Source organism: Saimiri boliviensis, chromosome 1 (genome assembly GCF_048565385.1).
Source record: "Saimiri boliviensis isolate mSaiBol1 chromosome 1, mSaiBol1.pri, whole genome shotgun sequence".
Taxonomy (NCBI): domain Eukaryota; kingdom Metazoa; phylum Chordata; class Mammalia; order Primates; family Cebidae; genus Saimiri; species Saimiri boliviensis.
In genome coordinates this window covers 128,991,061-129,012,710 of record NC_133449.1, presented here as the reverse complement: position 1 = coordinate 129,012,710, position 21,650 = coordinate 128,991,061, and the positions used below count along the sequence as shown (strand labels likewise).

Here is a 21,650-nt window from a genome sequence, read left to right as displayed (position 1 = left end):
ATGGCCTTCCCCATATGCATGTGTCTGTCCTGATGTCTTCTTTTAAGGATACCAGTCATTCTGGATTAGGGTCATCCATATGACCTCTTTTTATCTTAATTACATTTTTAAAGATTCTGTGTCCAAATACAGTCACACTGTGGCCAGGCACGGTGGCTGGTGCCTGTAATCCTAGCAATTTGTGAGGCCAAGTCAGGTGGATCACTTGAGGCCAGGAGTTTGAGACCAGCTTGGCCAACATGATGAAACCCTGTGTCTACTAAAAATATGAAAAAATTAGCTGGGGGTGGTGGCACATGCCTGTAGTCCCAGCTACTCGGGAGGCTGAGGCACAGGAATCACTTGAGCCTGGGAGGCAGAGGTTGCAGCAAGCCAAGATCACACCTTTGCACTCCAGCCTGGGCAACTTAGTGAGAGTGAGACTGTGCTGGGAAAAAGAAAAAAACAACCAAAGAAAAAAACCAACCAAATACAGTCGTCACACTGTGAAGTACTGGGTTAGGACTTCAGCATATAATCTTGGGAAGACATAGTTTAGTTCAAAACACCATCTTTAAATTGAATCCTGTGTGTGTATGTGTGTGTGTGTATTTGTTTAATAGAAATAGAGAAGGTTTAGCTCCTTGAATCCTCTGTGTGTGTGTGTGTGTGTGTGTGTGTTTAATAGAAATAGAGAAGGTTTAGCTCCTTGAATCCTCTGTGTGTGTGTGTGTGTGTGTGTGTGTGTGTGTGTGTGTGTGTGTTTAATAGAAATAGAGGAAGTTTTAGCTCCTTGACCTAGTAATCCTACCATTCACATTCATTTGCTTCTTGACTGGAAAGACTTTATTTCTTGAAGGGCAAGTGTGAAGTTACATATCCTGGTCAAATTGAGGCACAGCCTTCAATTTCCTAAGCGATATTTAAAAGGTAGGGCAGCAGAATTGGCTTTCTCTTCTTCAGCGCCAGATTCTGTATCACTCACAGTAGTTCATGTGGTTTTCATAAAATACCCAAATTCTTCATCTGTTACAGAACATTTCAGGTATGTAAAATATCTACTTTCTCCATTGTTATTCACATCCTGAAGTGTGCACAGATTATAATCTGTTCCTTTAAAAGGGGGTTTTATATATGAGAGGAACCATCTGTGGTGGAGGGCTTTATACAATGAAAGTCCTGAGAATTATTTTCGTAAAAAAAGCTGTTTATCTTTGTTAAAGACTAGTAATTTCTCAAAGATATTTGGTGATAAATATACAGTACCTACTTATATCTTGTGGAACATGCTTTAGGGAAACTTGCTTCTCTAACCAATAACCAGGAGAATTTCAGTGGTAACTTGCCCCATCTCTAACCTCTTTAGCCCCTTGTACCCATAAATGTTTATTGACCACATATGTACTGCGCACAGTAATAATTAGAATAGCTACATAAGAAGAAAAAACACAATAGTAAGTTTTTCCTTTACTCCACAGAATAATTATGTATTACACTAACAGATACGTTACTTAATATGATCTGGTTACTAATGAAAGAAAGGATTGACCCCAGCAACTGTTACAGTATAAAGAACAATTTCTACTTTATCTTTGGATCTTTGCAGGGCTTTTCACCCATGCATGTGCTCTTCATTGAAGGGCCCTCCGCACCTCATTCAGCCTTTGCTGGGTTTGCGCATCCAGCATAAGGATTCCTTCTCTGTCCCATTTTCAGAGAACCACCATGAGCATGTAGGTGTTCATGAAATCTGCACTCTTACAGGAGCCACGTAGCCAAGTGAAGATAGTACAGTTTAGAGTTAAAGTTAAATAAAACTGCCAGTTCAGTTCCTCACTTGACCTGGCTACATTTCAGGTGCTCAGTGTAGAAAGTTCAGTTGAACAGCACTCCTGTAGATGGTGAAAACTTTATTCTTTGAAGTTTACTCCTCTGTGTCTGTATTGGATAGCAAAGTTCTGGATGCCAAGGAGAGGACATTACTGACCACTTTTAACCTAGAGTAGTAGTTCCCCTTCAGGGACAGATGCAAATCTTTGTTGCAGTTGCTTGACTAGGAGCTTCCTTAACTCTTCTCGTCTTTGAGATTTAGTTCTAAAGGAGCATATTTTTCTTCACATTTTTTTTTTAAATAGGTGACTGCACTGTTTGGGCCTGGAGCCCCTTTTACTTTTTCCATGGAATTTCCATCTTTACCTGATAAATACCTGCCTAATTGAGGCATTTAGTTAAAACCAGCAGCTCTCTTGAAGGTTTTGGTCCTATCTCCAAGCTTAGTTTTCCCACCCCAAATCAAAAGTAATAGGAGTTGGAGGTAGACCACACCCCCTGCCTCCCTTCCCCACCTCCAATTCAGGTCATTTCATTCCATCAGATGAGCTTGCATAGAGAAGAGCTGTGCTTCCTTCCTAGAGGGACATTCCACTTAGATTAGATTGATTATGTTTAACTTGGTGATGTTTAATATAGCCTTTCCTTTACACCTGTAGTGCATAATAATTTTGTTGTAATATACTAAATATACTCTAAAAAACTATGAGTTTCTCCCCACGCCCATCCACCCCAACACATGCACACACTAACACAATCCAGAATGATGATTGTCTCTTGCTAATCTTGCAAGTTCCTGAGAACAGATTGGCTCCCCAGAACTGAAAGGGAAAGATCATGGTCAGATTATGGGAGTGGGAATTGAGGCAACAATGGGAGAGAAAAAACAGACAGAAAGTCTTCCCTGATGCTAAGAAGTCTTATGACAAAACAGATATGCAAAAAGGGAGGCAGAAAGCCTTTCCTAAAAGCATATAGTTGTGCAACGTGTCTGTCTACCTTTGACCAACCAAGTACGTGATTTGTCTGTTCCCTTATGTTTCTCCTCCCCATTTTGGAAAACACTTAGGTTTCACTTAAAAATTTACCTCTTGGTGAAGGGTACTTCTCTGGAAGATTTTGTTTGTTTGTTAACTCGGGGTCTTTGGTATTTACTTGGCCTTTGTTCTGGCTTGGATTTAAAAATGGCACAAATGTGAACCAGCACCCTTAACACCTTTTCATCTCACTTCCATTAAGGAATAAAGTATCTGGGTTTAAACTTGTCTGACACACATTGATGACTTCGTAACCTTGTGTTATATACTGGTTCGAGATTTTCCTGGCAGAACTTGGACTAGATAGTTGTTCTGCTACTGAAGACCACTAAGAAGGATAGAAGTTAGAAATAATAATAACAATGAACAGAAGTTAGCAGACTTCACTCTGAGCTGTCTTTTTTAAAGACAGGGTCTTGCTCTGTCACCCCGGCTGGAATGGAATGGCAGGTTCATAGCTCACTGCAGCCTCGAACTCTTGGGCTCAAGGGATCCTTCCAACTCAGCCTGCCACGTAGCTGGGACTACAGGGAGTGCACCACCACACCCGGCTAATTCTTTTTTCATTTTCATAGAGACAGGGTCTCCCTTAATTGCCCAGGCTGTCTTCAAACTCATAGACTGCTGGCCTCTAGCAGTCATCCTGCCTTGGCCTCCCAAAGTATTGGGATTACAGGTGTGACCACTGCACCCAGCCTGAGTTCTCTTTTGATAATTTCTTACAGAAGACTAGAAACACAATACTGTCTTTTCCTCATTGATGGAAAATTTTTACTTGATGGTGTGGAACCATTTAAATAAGCATTATAGTTTTCTTAGATTGCTCCAAACCTCTTTCCCAGATTTTTATACCTTTTTAAAGCATTTAGGGCAAGTTGAAGAAAACCAAGACTCCAACTTAGAGCAACAGAGTTTACCAGTATCCTTCGGGTGGGGCTCAAACCTTACGTCTTGCAGAATAGGACACAGGGACTGCTACCTGCTGGCCCAGCTGTAGGAGGGTTAATATCTCTTCAGAGAGAACCACCAGTTGGTTTGCTTAGGATCCTTCATCCTCAGGTCAGTGGTACTACTTTTGTTCAGTATGATAGCATGTCACATTTTTGGATTTGGGCCCATTTTTTGAATTCTTGTTCTATTTTTCACTGAAAAAATGCAGCTGAAACCACTGTGAAATTTGATGATGACCGAAATCATGATAGAGTCCCTTACATTCTGTGAGTCAGCTAGTATATTTGTAAGTCACACTATAGATTTGTTTAAATGATGGTTGATTTCTTAGTTGATTTTGTAAATAAGATAGATATTTTGATATTATTCACTAATAAGGAAAGTGACATTTTTGATAACTTGAGTTACATATATTTTAAAAGTTTCTGGTTCATCTGTATGTGGAGTCCAAATTGAGAAGTAGATTCTAGAAATAGTCCTATTAGCATGATTTTGTTTGCACCAAAAATTATTCAGCCTATGGATGCTTCTGTTATGTCACCTAAAGACTTTAAAAATTATTTTAAATTAGTTGTTTTGTGCATAAATGGTGGGTATTTTGTATTAATACAATTGTTATGAGTATATTCTGCATACTTAAAGAACTATATTCCCTTTCCTAGGAGTTGGACGTTCAATGGAATCTAAGTTGGCATCTTTGGGAATTAAAACATGTGGAGACTTGCAGTATATGACCATGGCAAAACTCCAGAAAGAATTTGGTCCCAAAACAGGTCAGATGCTTTACAGATTCTGCCGTGGCTTGGATGATAGACCAGTTCGAACTGAGAAGGAGAGAAAATCTGTTTCAGCTGAGATCAACTATGGAATCAGGTTTACCCAGGTACTGATCATTGAACAGATTTTACCATCTCTTGTTCTTTATATTTTTACATAGTCCTACCTCTCTAATGAAACCATAAGACTCTTGATGCTTGAAATTAAGTCTTAAAACTGTTGTATTCCCAGAGCCTCAAGGTCTTTTAAGGCAGTGTGTGGTAAGGTATAGCCTAAGACAGGACTGAAACTGAGGAAACCTAGCTTTTGGGGAAATATACTAAAAGATTATGCTTTGGGGGCCAGTTCTTAGAGAACTTGACATTGAAAAAAATGAGAAAAATACTTTTAATGTTGAAATGCTTTTTAAGCTGTAGTTAAAATTAAGTTTTAGTGAACTCGTCCTTTTGCATGCTTTTGGAAAGCTGCAGCACAGATGGCTGAGTAGTTTCCATTTTCCTTCAGATTATGGATTTGGATACGTCTTGAATTTGTATGAACAAATGACACCATATCATAAGGATTTGAAATGTGATAAGTTAATTACACTCTCGTGCCTACACTGTGGACCTCAGCAGTTTGTTTCCTTAGGCATGGAGATAGAGGATGGTTGGGCTATAAACACAGTGTTGGAACACATATTTTACTAGCAAAACTTATTAACATAATTACAAAATAATTTCAGTAAGTCAGTGATGGCATAGAAAAGAAAGAAAGGAAAAATATCTTTTAAAGTACTCATTACTTTTACTTTGTTAAGAAGATAGGTATTTTAATTAATTTTATTTAATAGTTGAGGGTATTCTAAATGTGTTTTTTTTTTTTTGAGATGGAGTCTCCCTCTGTCATTCCGTCTGGAGTGCAGTGACACAATCTTAGCGCACTGCAACCTCTGTTTGCTGGGTTCAAGCAATTCTTCCACCTCAGCCTCCTGAGTAGCTGGGATTACAGGTGCCTGCCACCACGCCCAGCTAGTTTTTGCATTTTTAGTAGAGACAGGGTTTCATCACATTGGCCAGGCTGGTCTCAAACTCCAGATCTCAGGCAATTCACCCACCTCGGCCTCTCAAAGTGCTGGGATTACAGGCTTGAGCCACCATGCCTAGTCACTTTTTTTTTTTTTTGAGACGGAGTTTCACTCTGTCACCAGGTTGGGGAGTACAGTGGCACTGTCTCGGCTCACTGCAACCTCCGTCTCTTGGAGTCAAGTGATTCTCCTGCCTCAGCCTCCCAAGTAGCTGGGACTACAGGTGTGCCCCACCACATCCAGGTAGTTAATATTTTTATGTTTTTGTAGAGATGGGGTTTCACCATGTTAGTCAGGATGGTCTTGATCTTCGGACCGCCTTGGCCTCCCAAAGTGCTGGGATTACAGGTGTGAGCCACTGTGGCCAGCCACATTTGTTTTTTGGTTTTTGGTTTTTGGTTTTTTTTTTTTTTTTGAGGCGGAGTTTCGCTCTTATTACCCAGGCTGGAGTGCAATGGCGTGATCTCGGCTCACCGCAACCTCCGCCTCCTGGGTTCAGGCAATTCTCCTGCCTCAGCCTCCTGAGTAGCTGGGATTACAGGCACGTGCCACCATGCCCAGATAATTTTTTGTATTTTTAGTAGAGACGGGGTTTCACCAAGTTGACCAGGATGGTCTCGATCTCTTGACCTCGTGATCCACCCGCCTCGGCCTCCCAAAGTGCTGGGATTACAGGCTTGAGCCACCGTGCCCGGCCCCACATTTGTTTTTAATAGATGCTGAGCATGATAGTGAGTGACCAACATGTTTAATACTCAAAGTTAAAATACTTAGAAACAATTATTAGGTACATAGGAAAGTGGAATGGACGTTTCTTCATGTTTGTCTTTCCATAGCCAAAAGAGGCAGAAGCTTTTCTTCTGAGTCTTTCAGAAGAAATTCAAAGAAGACTAGAAGCCACTGGCATGAAGGGTAAACGTCTAACTCTCAAAATCATGGTACGAAAGCCTGGGGCTCCTGTAGAAACTGCAAAATTTGGAGGCCATGGAATTTGTGATAATGTTGCCAGGTAAGCTCATCTCTTAAATGATATTGGTAATTATATTTCAGTACAGGTTGTTAGAAGTAATAGAAAAAGAAGAAAACCAAGGAGGAGTTCGAATAAAGAGCTGTAAACCCATGTTATCTGGCATTGTGTAGAAGCAGGCATCAGTCCAAGGCATTCAACTTACGTTAACACACTTGGTTTCAACCAGGCCTACACACGTGGAGGTTGGTTCGACAGCATTCCTGACCTTGGCAGCCCTTGCTTGGGGTCTTCAGGCTGTTAACTTTCCTGCATTGACAGAATGGGCAAGGCTGCAGACCAAAGGGACGGCTGTAGTTTTTGGACTTGGTGAAACTTTATTCCTTAGGGAAATTTCAGTGTAGTTCTTTTTTTTTTTTTTTTTTTTTTTGAGATGGAGTTTCGCTCTTGTTACCCAGGCTGGAGTGCAATGGCACGATCTCGGCTCACCGCAACCTCCGCCTCCTGGGTTCAGGCAATTCTCCTGCCTCAGCCTCCTGAGTAGCTAGGATTACAGGCACGAGCCATCATGCCCAGCTAATTTTTTGTATTTTTAGTAGAGACGGGGTTTCACCAAGTTGACCAGGATGGTCTCAATCTCTTGACCTCGTGATCCACCCGCCTCAGCCTCCCAAAGTGCTGGGATTACAGGCTTGAGCCACCGTGCCCGGCTTTCAGTGTAGTTCTTAAAAACAATGATACGGCCCAGGTACAGTGGCTCATGCCTGTAATCCCAGCACTGTGGGAGGCCAAGGCGGGTGGACCACTTGAAGCCAGCAGTTTAAGGTCAGCCTGGCCAACATTGCGAAACCCCATCTCCAGTAAAAATACAGAAATTAGATGGGCGTGGTGGCGCTTGCCTTAGTCCCAGGTACTCAGGAGGCTGAGGTAGGAGAATCGATTGAACCTGGGAGTCAGAGGTTGCAGTGAGCCGAGGTCACACCAGTTCACTTCAGCCTGGGTGACAGAGCAAGATTCTGTCTCAGAATAACAATGATGATACACAAAGACAGACTATAGTAGCTATAAAAATGATGGTGAAGGAGAGCAGCTTCATTTACATAGGTGTATAAATTTAATTGGTGAAAAGATGAATGAATCACTGTAATGTCTGAAAACTGGTAAAAGCACTTAAAAACTCTATTTTTTTTGTTTTTGTATTTTATTTTTGAGATGGAGTCAGGCTCTGTCACCAAGGCTGGAGGGCAGTGGCGTGATCTCAGCTCACTGCAAACCTCTTGTCTCCTGGATTCAAGCGATCCTTCTGTCTCAGCCTCCCAGGTAGCTGGGGCTACAGGTGTATGCCGGCACACCCAGCTAATTTTTGTATTTTCAGTAGAGATGGGATTTCACTATGTTGGCAAGGCTGGTCTTGAACTCCTGACTTCAAATGATCCATCCACCTCAGCCTCCCATAGTGTTGGAATTATAGGCGTGAGCCACAGTGGCCTCTGAAACCTTGATTTTTAATGTCAGGGCCAGCCACTTAATATTAAAGTTCATGTAAGATTTGTGACCACTACGAAGATACTTGGTTTTACATGTTATTTTACCTGTCAAACCAAAACCGTGTTTTATCTATTAAACCAAAATTTTGAGACTTTTGACACTGAAAGCTACTTATAAGGAACTATATAGTTTTGTTGAAGTTTAACTCATGCCAACCATACACAGCACATTCATGTATATGATGATATTGCTAGATTATGAGGTGACTGCTCTTAAACAGAGAAACTCCCAAGTTCACCATTAATTCATTTGTTCACCATTTTGAAAGCAGGAATTATAAATTACGATTAAACAACATAATTTATAAAATACATTTTTTTATCAGTTATCTTGAATTATTATACTTACCTACCTGTTACATATGTATCTCAAATAGTAAATAGTATTGTCATGTATTTATTTACTTCAAAAATTTGTTTTTGTAGAAACAGGATCTTGCTCTGTTGCCCAGGCTGGTCTTGAAGAATCCTTTTGCCTTGGCCTCCCAATGTTTTGGGGTAACAGGTGTGAGCCACTGTGCCCACCCTTTAGGGGCCATTTCTATAAGTTGATTAAGTAATACAGTTATCTTTTTAAATAGTTTCTAAGGGAAAATCAGATTCAATTTATATTTTTTTCTGGGAATATTTCCTGTTTAAAGGTCTGGAACTTTATTTGTTCATTATACATGGAAAGGACCATCCAGAATATAAAGTAACTTTCCTTTGGAAAGAGAACTGATAGTAATTTATTAATCTGTTACTGTGTTAGGAATTCTATTTGCCATGAGACACTCTGCTCATGCCAGAGAAGCTCAAAAGGCTTTGGTGAAATGGTGGGTGAGGTCAGCACATCTTTGGGACCTAATAATGCTGATGAATCATTTGGTCCTCCTTCAAGAGTTCTTAAAAATCTAAGAATTGTATATTGGCTTTGCTCTATAAACACAGTGAAAGGAGAGTCAAGAACCAAAATACAGAGAATTCATCTTTCTCTTCTGAATATTTGCTGTACCTCAGCATATATTATTTGTACATAATCTTAGAACCTAAAACTTCTCTTGGAATCAAGAACATTGTGTTTACAATTCATTTGTGCTTTGGTTGGAAAATGTTATTTATTTGTGTATGTGTTAACTAAAATTTATCTTTTTCTAAGCTTCTCAACTTTATTTTCAGTTGACCCACGTGCCCATTATCGTTTTTACCTTAAAGTTCCAGTGTTGCATGATTTTTCTTTTCCCCCTTTGTTGCCAATGTAACTAGTATTTTTGGCTTCCTTGAAGGGAGATGATGGCATTCACTTTTATAACTTTCTTTGTAACTGTTTACAACTTTTCTATAACTCTTTAAACAGTTCCATACTACTGAAGTACTAGTGAATACATATGGAATGAAGCTTTTGTTTCTTAATTCTAACACTTACAGGACTGTAACTCTTGACCAGGCAACAGATAATGGAAAAATAATTGGAAAGGCGATGCTAAACATGTTTCATACAATGAAATTAAATATATCGGATATGAGAGGGGTAAGTGTATGATAAAATTGTAAATTCTGACCTTCTGTAATGTTTCTCTCATTTGAGGCTTGCTCTCAGAATGGCTATTGCTGGGGTGTAGGGACTTTATATGTAGATCTTTAGCTGCTTTGTGATACAAGAAAAAGAAACAAAAGTTCTTGACTTTCTCCGATTTAATGTCTTTCATTTTCAGATAATTTTCTTAGATTCTTATTGTACTTTCCAAGTTACCCCCAATTAACCAGGGGCTAATATACATGTTCCCCCTGTTCTTGTTTTTTAGAAGTGGATATAACTGTTAGGAGTATGAATAAATTTTGTACCTTTAAGGTCCTTTTTAATCAGACACATACTCTGCTGTATGAAGACTTAGAAGGAAGTGAAACCACAGGCACATCAAGATGCCTTTGAAACAGGCAAGAGGCATCAAAATGTCAAAACCGTAGATTTTTGTTTTTTTTTTTAGATGGAGTGTTTGCTCCGTTGCCCAGGCTGGAGTGCAATGATGCGATCTCAGCTCACTGCAACTTCTGCCTCCTGGGTTCAAGCAGTTCCCCTGCCTTAGCTTGCCAAGTAGCTGGGATTACAGGTGCCCACCACCACGCCCAGCTAATTTTTTTATTTTTAGTAGAGACAGGGTTTCACCATGTTGGCCAGGCTGGTCTCGAACTCCCTGACCTCAGGTGATCCACCTGCCTCAGCCTCCCAAAGTGCTGGGATTACAGGTGTGAGCCACTGTAACTGGCCCTCATCTCTACTGAAAATGCAAAAATTAGCCAGGTATGGTGGTGCATGCCTATAATCCCAGCTACTCGGGAGGCTGAGGCATAAGAATCACTTGAACTCGAGAGGCAGAGCTTGCATGAGTCCTCCAGCCTGGGTGACACAGTGAGGCTATCTCAAAATAAAAAATCTTTAGAGCTTTAGTTTTATGTGTGCATGTGTAAGTAAGGGTTGTTTTGGCTTGATGTGGGCTTTGTTGAAGTATTAGTCACTAAGCCAGCCATAAGTGAAATTTCTCCCTGAAATACTGTTACAATGGCACTTTATGGAGGGATCTGCAGTGTATGTACTGTTCTTCACTCCCACCAATATTTTTTGAGAAGTATTTCATTTTAAAAAGATAAAAATAGTGAAGTTTCCAAGTAGACTGTCCTCAAATTTTTTTTTAATCCTAATTTAAAACCTCAGTTGACTAGAACATCAGTGGAATACAGTATTGCACTTGTTTGGATTTTCTGATTTTAAAGACCTTTTGGTGTATTTTGGGAGAATTGGATACTTTCAAGATTGAGATGAAAATCTAGAAATTGTTTTTTAATAAGTCATATATAACACTGAATACTTTGATTTACCTTTATTCTATAAACAGGATCTAGGAGATAGTGAAAAGGATTTGCTGAGGATTTTGCTTAGTTGAATTCATATTTTCACTTTAGTTTTCCTAGAAGCACTCTTTTTTCTGGGTTCTAGGTTGGGATTCACGTTAATCAGTTGGTTCCAGCTGATCCAAACACTTCCACATGTCCCAGTCGCCCATCGATTCAGTCAAGCCACTTTCCTCGTGGGTCACACTCTGTCCGTGATATCTTCCAAGTTCAGAAAGCTAAGAAATCCACAGAAGAGGAGCACAAAGAAGGTTGGTGGTCATCAGTGTGGTTCTTGTTTAAGCGCTGCTTATGTCCTTGGAAAGATGGCAGTTGGTTTTAAAATTGACACAGCTTTATGTAATTTAAAAAATATTTATATTCTTCATTATGATGAATCAATAATAAAGTTATTTTATTTGCAATAGAGGAAATCAGGGATTAAAGGCCCTGCCTGATGATCTGAAGAGGGTATTTTCTGTATTTTCTCTTTGTAGTATTTCTGGCTGCTATGGATCTGGAAATATCATCTGCTTCTAGAACTTGCACTTTCTTGCCACATTTTCCTGCACATCTGCCGACCAGTATCAGTCCTGATACTAACAAGACTGAGTCTTCAGGGAAATGGAATGGTCTGCATTCTCCTGTCAGTGTGCAGTCAAGACTTAACCTTAGTATAGAGGTCCCGTCACCTTCCCAGGTACACTTTTATGGTCCTAAATATAAGTACAAGTCGTTTACAAATGAAATGGCGTTTTTATTTCTTCATCCGTTTAAGAAAGGGAGAAAGGGCCACTTGTTAGGCTAAGTCATGATGTTGATTCTAAGCAAGCAGTAATTGGGTTGAGTGAGAGTGCTTTTGCAAAGAACTCTTGCAAGTTATAAAGCATGGTTGAAAGGCAGGCCTCCTGTGAACTGCCATTGTGACAGTGGTCATTATGTAGACCTACTGTATTCAGCAAGGCAGCTTTAGTGATTAGTGGCATAGAGGCCTTACTTCAAAGGGTTTTTTGCAGTATTTGCAAACAGGTTTCTGGGATGGTTTAATTCAGCTTGTATGGGCTGTACATGTGTACTGCTGGCATGGCTGTACTGCTGGCTTGGTAGCACCTTAAGCTATATTGGGAATATTTGTGTCCCCACTCCCCCTCCATGGAAGGAGGCCGAAGGAGATGTTCAATGCTCGCTGTAAAACTAGGGGATGGGGCAATTCTGATATGCTTGTTGTATTGGTTCCCAGCTGCTGGTGACAGATACCCACAGTTGTTCCTGGCAAGATAAGATTGGCCTACCCAGCTGATGGGATTGCATGTTTCCAAAGGGCCGAACGTGCATGGACAAGTGGAGGGAGGTCCTGGCCAAAGGACAGTGGATTCTGTCCTGCAAGTTAGAGAAAAGTCAGCTTCTAGGAACCCTTTCTTCTAGTGTGCCACTCTCAAGAGTACAATGATTTGTATTTTGGGGGAGTCTCTCATCTGAAAAGTGAACTTTTGACCCAGGATTGCTACCTGTCCAGACTTTTAACATGTGCCTCGGGCCTTCCCCCCTCCCCAGGGGTGGGATTTGGTTTGATCTTCACCAAAGCTATCCATATCTGTTGGCTCCAATTGCAGGACGTTCCCTGAGTATATTCGGCCTTACCTGGTCACGTGGTAGTGGCTGGTAGTGTATACACTTCTCTCCAGTCTATACGTATTACTTCAGGCTTCAGTGACAAAAGGCCAAGACATTCCAAAAATGTGCTTATTTGGGGGTGGTTTTCGTAGCTTGATGGTCTGTACCTTACACTGGTTATCCAGTGTTCAAATTGAAATTTAAAGTGACATGTTAACTCCCCAACACCTCATCTCTGAGCGTGCTTTAACTTCAGACTCTGTGTTCGGCATTTTATAGCTGGATCAGTCTGTTTTAGAAGCACTTCCACCTGATCTCCGGGAACAAGTAGAGCAAGTCTGTGCTGTTCAGCAAGCAGAATCACATGGCGACAAAAAGAAAGAACCAGTAAATGGCTGTAATACAGGAATTTTGCCACAACCAGTTGGGACAGTCTTGTTGCAAATACCAGAACCTCAAGAATCGAACAGTGACACAGGAATAAATGTAATAGCCCTTCCAGCATTTTCACAGGTAAGTTAAATATGGGGACCCTCTGCTGTAGTTTCATTATTTTCACCCCGCTGCTCCAGTTTAGGCCCTGTGTCACTTGCCTTTCTCCTCTGTCTTACACCACTTCCATGGGGGAGGGGAAGGGAGGGCGGCCTTGTCTCCATCTCCTGCATCTGCAGCTTCCTGCTGAAGCAGCAGAGGGAAGACATGGGGGAAGGCATGGTAAGACAGAAACATATTGATCTGGCCCAAACAGATCAGTGGCCACACTTGCATACAACAGAGTGGTGATGTACATGGGGGACAGTAACAGCCTGAGTTCCTGTTTTAATGTTTTGCTTCCCATTTTTCTACTAGTGCATTTTACTCTGGTTGTTCTGCTGCTGTTGTGGGTTTTCTTAAGTTAGTATTCTTAATTCCTTATTCTTGCTCTAACCATTGTGAAGATTTAACCAGAATTTGTACAGATCAGAAGTGTTATTTGAAAACAAAATCTATTTTGTGAAAAACATAAACCAGCTACCATCTAGAATTAGTTCAGGTTTGACTTTGACCTTGTCTTTTCCACTAGGTGGACCCTGAGGTATTTGCTGCCCTTCCTGCTGAACTTCAAAGGGAGCTGAAAGCAGCATATGATCAAAGACAAAGGCAGAGCGAGAACAGCACTCACCAGCAGTCAGCCAGCACATCTGGTGAGCCTTGGAAGTAGCATGTAACAAAAATGAAAATAAGGAGTAATGGAGTCACTCTAGTGTCTAATTATTGGCAGTGTATAATGGCCAAAGTCTAAGCTGTTAGTTGCATTAAGAGCTCTTCTTATTGGGATATCTGAAGTATACAATGAGTAAATATCATATTTCTAATTGGATTTGTGTCTGTACTTTCATGATTTAAATACACTTTTTACTTTTTAAAAAGTTGGAATAGGACATTACCCAGAAGTGTTTTGAATTACTTGTCCAGCTAGTTGTCCTTTGAGATGAATACATAAAAGAATGCAGTTTCAAAACAAAATCTTAAAGTTTCTGGATATGCATCACAAACACCAAACCCACATTTATTACTGCTTATCATAGATGAGCAACATGCCAAAGGTCAAATTAGTAAGTGGCAAAGCGAAGAGAGAATTGGAGAGCCTGCACTTTGAGCCATTGCCATTCACTGCCTCTCACTCCTGGCAGGAGGGGAAGGGTGGGCTAGGGAGACTGTTACATTTGGGAGGAGGAAAGAACCCAGTGCAGACTGTCCGTACTCGTATTATCATTTTGTGGAGGATCTTATATCCATCTTCTTTTAGTGCCAAAGAATCCTTTACTTCAGCTAAAGCCAGCAGCAGTCAAAGAAAAGAAACGAAACAAGAAGAAAAAACCCATCGGTTCCCCAAAAAGGATTCAGAGTCCTTTAAAAAACAAGCTGCTTAGCAGTCCTGCAAAAACTCTGCCAGGGGCCTGTGGGAGTCCCCAGAAGTTAATTGATGGATTTCTAAAACATGAAGGACCTCCTTCAGAGAAACCCCTGGTAATTCTTTAACATGGACCTTTGAGAGATCTTAATGTACCTGGATAATGCATGAATATAGCAATTTTATCCTTTGTTTTCTTAACAGGAAGAACGCTCTGCTTCTACTTCAGGTGTGCCAGGCCTTTCTAGTTTGCAGCCTGACCCAGCTGGCTGTGTTAGACCTCCAGCACCCAATCTAGCTGGAGCTGTTGAATTCAATGATGTGAAGACCTTGCTCAAAGAATGGATAACTACTATTTCAGGTTGGCTTGGCCTGTGTTAGATGGCCCAAGGCTGAGAGAACATAAGCAGACTAAACTATGGAGATTTAACCCATTTCTCTAACTCTAATAAGCTTAAAGGAGCTACCCCTAAATCTTTTAAATTCTGGGGCTTGCTTTGAAAAGTAACAAAGCCCATTCCTTTGATAGCTGTAAGTTAGTGGTATAGTTGTAGAAATGCAGTTTTCCTTTATCCTTGCAGATCTCTGCCTTTCTCCTTCAAAAAGATACACTGGTCCTCATTTGAAGTTTTTCCCCTTCCTAGATCCAATGGAAGAAGACATTTTGCAAGTTGTGAAATACTGTACTGATCTAATAGAGGAAAAAGATTTGGAAAAGCTGGATCTAGTTATAAAATACATGAAAAGGTAATTCATCACTTTTATCAAATGTGAAAAAAATGGCATGTCACAATGGCTGATTGAGGGTGTACTGAGTTGTTTTAAACTTTCTGGGAAACTACTCATTAGGATTAATGAAAAAGTGATATCCTTTATTTTGAAATCCCAGAGAAAGAAGTGCTATGTTGACTGAGTATAAGGTCAAAGTGTGTTGTCTTCAAGGTCTTTTTTACATGTGATTAAAATACCATAGGAAGTGGGCTAGGCACAGTGGCTCACATGTTGGGAGGCTGAAGTGGGTAAATCATTTGAGACCAGCCTGGCCAAAATGGCATAACCCAATCTCTACTAAAAAATACAAAAAATAAATAATATGGGCGTGGTGGCATGTGTGGTCCCAGTTGGGAGGTGGGGGCTGCAGTGAGCCATGATTGCACTACTACACTCTAGCCTGGTTGATAGACCTTGTCTCAAAAAGAAAATTGTTTTTTGGGTGTTTTGGTATTATTATTATTATTATTATTGGCTCACTGCAGCCTCTGCCTCCTGGGTTCCAGCAATTCTCCTGCCTCAGCCTTCTGGGTAGCTGGGATTACAGGCGTGTCACCAGGCCCAGTTTTTTGTATATTTTTTTTTTTATAGAGATGGGATTTCACCATGTTGGCCAGGTTGGTCTTAAAGTTCCAACCTAAGGTTATCAGCCCGCTTTGGCCTCCCAAAGTGCTGGGATTACAGGCATGAGCCACCGCACCCAGCCAGGATTTTTTTTTTGGGCCAAAATCAATTTTTCTATGTAAAAAGGAAGAGTCTTTAAGGACCTTTCCTAATCATGTTTCTTTGCACCCCACCTTTAGGTTGATGCAGCAATCGGTGGAATCGGTTTGGAATATGGCATTTGACTTTATTCTTGACAATGTTCAGGTGGTTTTACAACAAACTTATGGAAGCACATTAAAAGTTACATAAATATAACCAGAGAGCCTGATGCTCTCCGATAGCTGTGCCATAAGTGCTTGTGAGGTATTTGCAAAGTGCATGATAGTAATGCTTGGAGTTTTTATAATTTTAAATTTCTTTTAAAGCAAGTGTTTTGTACATTTCTTTTCAAAAAGTGCCAAATTTGTCAGTATTGCATGTAAATAATTGTGTTAATTCTTTTACTGTAGCATAGATTCTATTTACAAAATGTTTGTTTATAAAGTTTTATGGATTTTTACAGTGAAGTGTTTACAGTTGTTTAATAAAGAACTGTATGTATATTTTGTACAGGCTCCTTTTTGTGAATCCTTAAAAACTCAACTCTAGGAAGCAACTACTGTTTATTATACTAAAAGGCTGAAAAACCTCCAGGCCAGACTGCTAAGCTCTGAAATTCCTGAGAGGTCTCAGACCGGGATTCTACTTGTTCCAAGAAAGGGTAAAGCTTCTAAACCATCTTACTCTTGTCTCCAAGCATGAACACAGGAGCATGTTAAGAAAATCTTTACTTCTTCCATGCGGAAAAATCTACATATTTTGAATTAGAAACACCCTCACACCCACTTGAAGAATTTTTCCTGGGAACATTATTGTCCCACAGATCAGAGGTGGTATTGTCTTTGCCTCTACTGGCCATTGAGAAACTTTGATGATAAAAAAACGGTATAGATTTTCAAGCGTATATAAAATATTTTTATGCTATATGTTTTGCCATGACTTTAAAATAAAAATATAGTTTAAAAGTCTATGCTAGTGGGTATTTGGAACTTTTTCCTCAGACACCCCACACTGACTTCAAAACAACCATAAGACTAGCTACAGATTACTACTGTGAACGAATCACTAAGGTTTGTCTGCTACCCAAATATCAGGAAATGTACGCATGATGGAATTTTCTAGGACAAAACATACAAAGATTAATGTGTAAAAATCTCTACTGTTACCAGGTGCTGGCATTCAAGGTAGTGTGACAGTTGCTGGTAAGATGATTCTTGTCCTAGGAGGACAATTTCTGGGAGAGAAGCTACACTAACATGGAAGCCTAACAGAGCTTACTGGTCGATGTCTGTTTTCTTTATTGGTAGTTTGGTTTGGAATTGTGATGATTACAATGGACTCACGACTACACAAGCAGTAAAAAGCAGCCAGCTGTGCTTTTACACCATGGTTTCACACAAAGCAGATAAATATCAGAATACCTAATTTTCTATTTTATAAAAGCCCTAAAGGCATATGGCAGAAGAATGCTGGGAAGAATATGCATAAATAAAGAAGTATTTCTGACATCAGAAAAGTCCCAAGAATCACAAAATCTGCAGAAGCTTGGTTAATCAAATACTGCAGTACTGATTTAATCAGTATAAAATTGAAAGAGCTTTAGATCTGTAATAAAAATCCAAATTTGGGGAAGGGCAAACTTTAAAACAGCAGCCAAGTAGAGAAGGGTTGGGGAAAGGAGGGGTGAGTGAACAGGCACATTGGAACTGTGGGGACATGTAATTGACCACTGTCAAACCAGTGTAAGTTTCTTGGTTTCTCATGGAAAACATTTTATACACCTATTTTTCTTCCTTCCATATTTAAGTCCATTAGTGTCCAGATAAATCTGTTTCCTTTTTTGTCTTGTTTTGTTGGGATATTACAACACAGTATTGCATTTACTCCAGTTCCTGTTCCATGTGGAAACATTAGATGATTTCAAATACTTTCTTCAGCTCCACAATAAGCTGCCAATCACTCTTCTGCATTTCATCTCTGAACCAGTCTTTGAGTGCATCAATGGACTGCCGGCTGATCTGCAATGCCCGAGGCACAAACAGGGTAAACACAACGTAACAAACATGTACCCAAAAAATCTGTGGCCCCAGATGCCTGCTGTCACTGTAATAAAGTTTAAGCAGAAATAAAAACAGGACTTGCCTGCCTAGGGGAGTAGAATTCCAAAATCACATCTGGTTGGCATGTCAGGCACAAGGGGACCTAAAAGTCCTAGCTTCTCTGTTGGTGCTGCTTTCCTGACGGGGCAAGTTGCTCAACAGATAAGGCCCAGCTAGACATCAAGCCCTAATGGGGGATCCAGCCCCATCAGATTCTACAATCAACCTGAAGCCCAAGGAGCTATGGGGTACTGGTGACCCAAGAAGAGTCTGCCATGTTTGCTGAAATACTTACCTTACTGACAAGAATGTCTGTAGCTTCAAAATGTCTTCCAAACATTTTGGGCGACTCACCAGGGATAGGTTCTATTTTTACACAGACTTCTTGTCCTTTTTTTGCAACATCCACTTGTTTATGGTTTATTTCAATACTTGTTACTATTCCGATGTCAACAAACTGTAAAATAAGAACAAATTACAATGGCATGCAGAAGAATTCATGCCCATCACAGGCTCCATGACTGGATAGCTGAAATAAGAACTGGAGCACAAGAGACTTTTAAAAGTCATGGCAGTACAACCCTTCACTTATCAATGTCTCACAGTGTAACATTCTCATTTGGTAAACTAGGCTGGCACCACCACACAGCCTATTCCCATCACAATGTTGTAAGAATGACAGGAGATAATGTGCTCTGCAAGACATTACAAGTGCCCTGTTGACCCAGTGTCATATTCTGTTTTTGTTGTACTGTTTTACGTGACAGGTGCCCTAACAGGAGGGATCAGCAGGGACAAAGGGTCTGAGTCAGGAATGAGCTTGAGGTGACTGGGAATGAAGTCATACTGAGGACCTCATCCTGAAATTTAAGAATGACGGCCTGTGAACAGATGAGTGACGTGATCTCAGAGTTTTGGGGGAAAAAAAACCCTGACTCCCTTGTGGAGAAAAACATTCAAGAGACTAAGAGGGAAAACAGGGAGAGCTTTGGTTTAGGAGGCCAAAGCCACATAGAAAATAATTACCACAAATAAATATCCTGGCTTAGTCCACTGAAATGGTAGAGAAGCCATGACAACTTCAAAGTGCCATTGCCCATTACAGGAACCAGGTTTGGGGAAGGGAAAGTACTAGATGAGACTGAAACATTTCACTGCACCAAAAAGGAAGAAGATGCTCCAGTGTGCTGTGTGTCAAGGATACAGGGGATACAGGAACCAGTTTAAATCCTCTTACCACACCGGATAATCTGACTATCAAAAGAATAAAGGTAATGGATTATAACACATCAAAAAAAAAAAAAAACGCTGCGTCTACGGGATAACTCAATAAAAAAGTCAGTGGGAAGAGAGGTTGTTGATAAGAAATGGGGGGGATGGGTTATCCACAATTTTGCAACTGTCTATGTAATAGTTGACTTAAGCAAGGCTTGCCAGTGGGTACTAGAGCCACTGCAATAATGGCTGTCAAGAAACAGGATGTCCATTAGGAACTCTAGGTACCAGTTAGATTACGGAGTAATTACAAAGGGGCAAGTTTCTAATGGAGATGGCTGGCAGCTAGCACTTTCCCCAGGGAATCAGAGCATCATGGGTGTCTTTCCAATAATTCTAACGTGTCTAGTCGGGAAGAAGGGAAACAAAATGTACAACTGAAACTTACATTTTTGCTTGGGACGCACATGGGTGTCCCCTGTTTCACCTGACCTGCTTCCACCGTCACCCCCATCACTATCGGATCTCGAGAATTAAAAATGTACTGAGGGAGTATTTTCATCTTGCAGGGAAATACTGCTATGTGCCTGAAAGCAAAAAAGAATTTTTAAGCTTATAGAATCACTTAAACATGGAAAGAAAAAGTGCAGCTGAACATGAGGCTTCTGCCTTCAGAGGAAAGCAGGGCGCTGCAGCCCAGAGCTACCCCACACCCAAGGCACTTCTTCCTTCCCATTCTATTGCTTCCCAAGTCTTTGCTTTCTTCTCTTTTAAAACCGTACCCCCAAAAGAAGCTGTATCACAGGTTCTGTTCCTAGTCTAAAACACTGAGCCTGGCTGCTGAAGATGGCAGCCACACTCTAGGGCTTAGAACCTAGGCAGTACCTGGTGACAAGTCTTCGTCTGGCTTGTGTAGGCTACTGGGGGACCACATAAGACATCAAACCATATTATCACCCTCCTTTTCTCCACCATGTTCCCAAACCATTTGATCCAAAAAGACCACTACATAATCACTCTGCTTATTGAGCACACGCTTAAAGTGCTTTAAAAGTTTCCAACAGTCTTCCTAATCAAGTAGAATCTTCTTTCTTGAGGTTTCATGATCTGAAATGAGCATATACCAGTCTAAAACCTAGTAGGCACCACTTAAACATGTATCCCAAACTCTGCCATCACTCCTATCGTCAGTGTGGTCTGAATCACCTAAACCTCTTGCTTGGACTATGGAAGCGTCCTGAGAGGCTTTTGCCACTGACTTCCTAACAACCCAAGGTCCACATAACAACCCAGTTAACCAGTCTGATTGTGAATCAACAGCCTTGGCAATGGTTTCTCGCACAACTTGAGAAGCTAAATGCTTCCCATGGCCTGTATGATCCTTGACAATACAGGTCCTGCCACCCTCTCTGACCTCATCTATCACTGTCCCCTCTGGTCATTCTGCCTTGCACTACCATTCTATCTGGACACTCACCATGTACCTGTGCAGCTTACTGTCTGAAGAGATGAGACGCCTTCCCCAACCACGTCATTAATCACAGCCCCTCCTCTCTTGATTTAGGCCCTTCCCTGCTTTATTTCGTTTTTCAGCACTTCTCATACATGTGTTGATTGTTTCACATAAGAGCATGTCCCAGGCCAGGTGCACTGGCTCAAACCTATAATCTCAATACTCTGGGAGGCAAAAGCAGGAGGATCACTTGAGTTCAGGAGTTCAAGACCAGCCTGGCCAACATGGCAAAACCCTGTCTCCACCAAAAATACAAAAAAATCAGCCAAGCATACTGGTGTGAGCCTATAGTCCCAACTACTCGGGAGGCTGACGTGGAGGATCACTTAAGCCCAGTAAGGAGAGACTGGAGTGAGCCATGATCGCGCCACTGCACTGCAGTCTGGGTGACAGAGCAAGACCCTGTCTGAAAGAAAAAAAAGAAAAAGAAAAAGTGTCCTCTCACTTCCAGGAGGAGGGAGCCTGGCCTGGTTCTCTGCTGATCCCTCCTCTACTACTACAGCAGTGTACACACTGTGAGTACTTGCAAAGTTTGGTACAGGAATGGATTTCTCTCCCACAGAATCTCTTACCATATTTACCAGTTTTCCTCACTCAAATTTTGTTACTTCTATGTAATGCCAGATAAACAACCCCTATAAGATAAAGTCCCCAAATTTAATTAACTACTAACCCGTTAAAGAGATCCAAGTCTGCCAAGACCATTAAACTGAAAGGTCACAGACAAGACTTGTTTGTACACTGCTGGAATGTCCCCAGTATGTTAGGCTGGTTTGTAAAACACCACTTCAGGATGTAGCCTCTGGGAGATGAGTAA

At 40.9% G+C, this 21,650-nt stretch overlaps 2 protein-coding genes across 12 annotated transcripts in view; one reads left to right on the top strand and one right to left on the bottom strand.

Moving 5' to 3' along the window:
• REV1 (REV1 DNA directed polymerase) overlaps positions 1-16,216 on the top strand; it is an 86,547-nt gene extending 70,331 nt beyond the window's left edge. For all 9 annotated transcript variants that reach the window (XM_039463605.2, XM_039463593.2, XM_039463591.2 and 6 more), the window contains 11 exons: positions 4,460-4,680; positions 6,477-6,649; positions 9,562-9,664; positions 11,129-11,294; positions 11,520-11,722; positions 12,916-13,149; positions 13,700-13,820; positions 14,426-14,646; positions 14,735-14,891; positions 15,175-15,277; positions 16,105-16,216. In XM_039463605.2, coding sequence (XP_039319539.1) covers positions 4,460-4,680; positions 6,477-6,649; positions 9,562-9,664; positions 11,129-11,294; positions 11,520-11,722; positions 12,916-13,149; positions 13,700-13,820; positions 14,426-14,646; positions 14,735-14,891; positions 15,175-15,277; positions 16,105-16,216 — 1,814 coding nt within the window. The remainder of the gene's footprint in view (positions 1-4,459; positions 4,681-6,476; positions 6,650-9,561; positions 9,665-11,128; positions 11,295-11,519; positions 11,723-12,915; positions 13,150-13,699; positions 13,821-14,425; positions 14,647-14,734; positions 14,892-15,174; positions 15,278-16,104) is intronic.
• Positions 16,131-21,650, bottom strand: part of EIF5B (eukaryotic translation initiation factor 5B) — a 67,678-nt gene continuing 62,158 nt past the window's right edge. For all 3 annotated transcript variants that reach the window (XM_010352066.2, XM_010352067.2, XM_039463611.2), the window contains exons 22-24: positions 19,769-19,907; positions 18,401-18,562; positions 16,131-18,024 (exon numbers count right to left, since the gene is read on the bottom strand). In XM_010352066.2, coding sequence (XP_010350368.1) covers positions 17,917-18,024; positions 18,401-18,562; positions 19,769-19,907 — 409 coding nt within the window. In that variant the 3' untranslated portion in view covers positions 16,131-17,916. The remainder of the gene's footprint in view (positions 18,025-18,400; positions 18,563-19,768; positions 19,908-21,650) is intronic.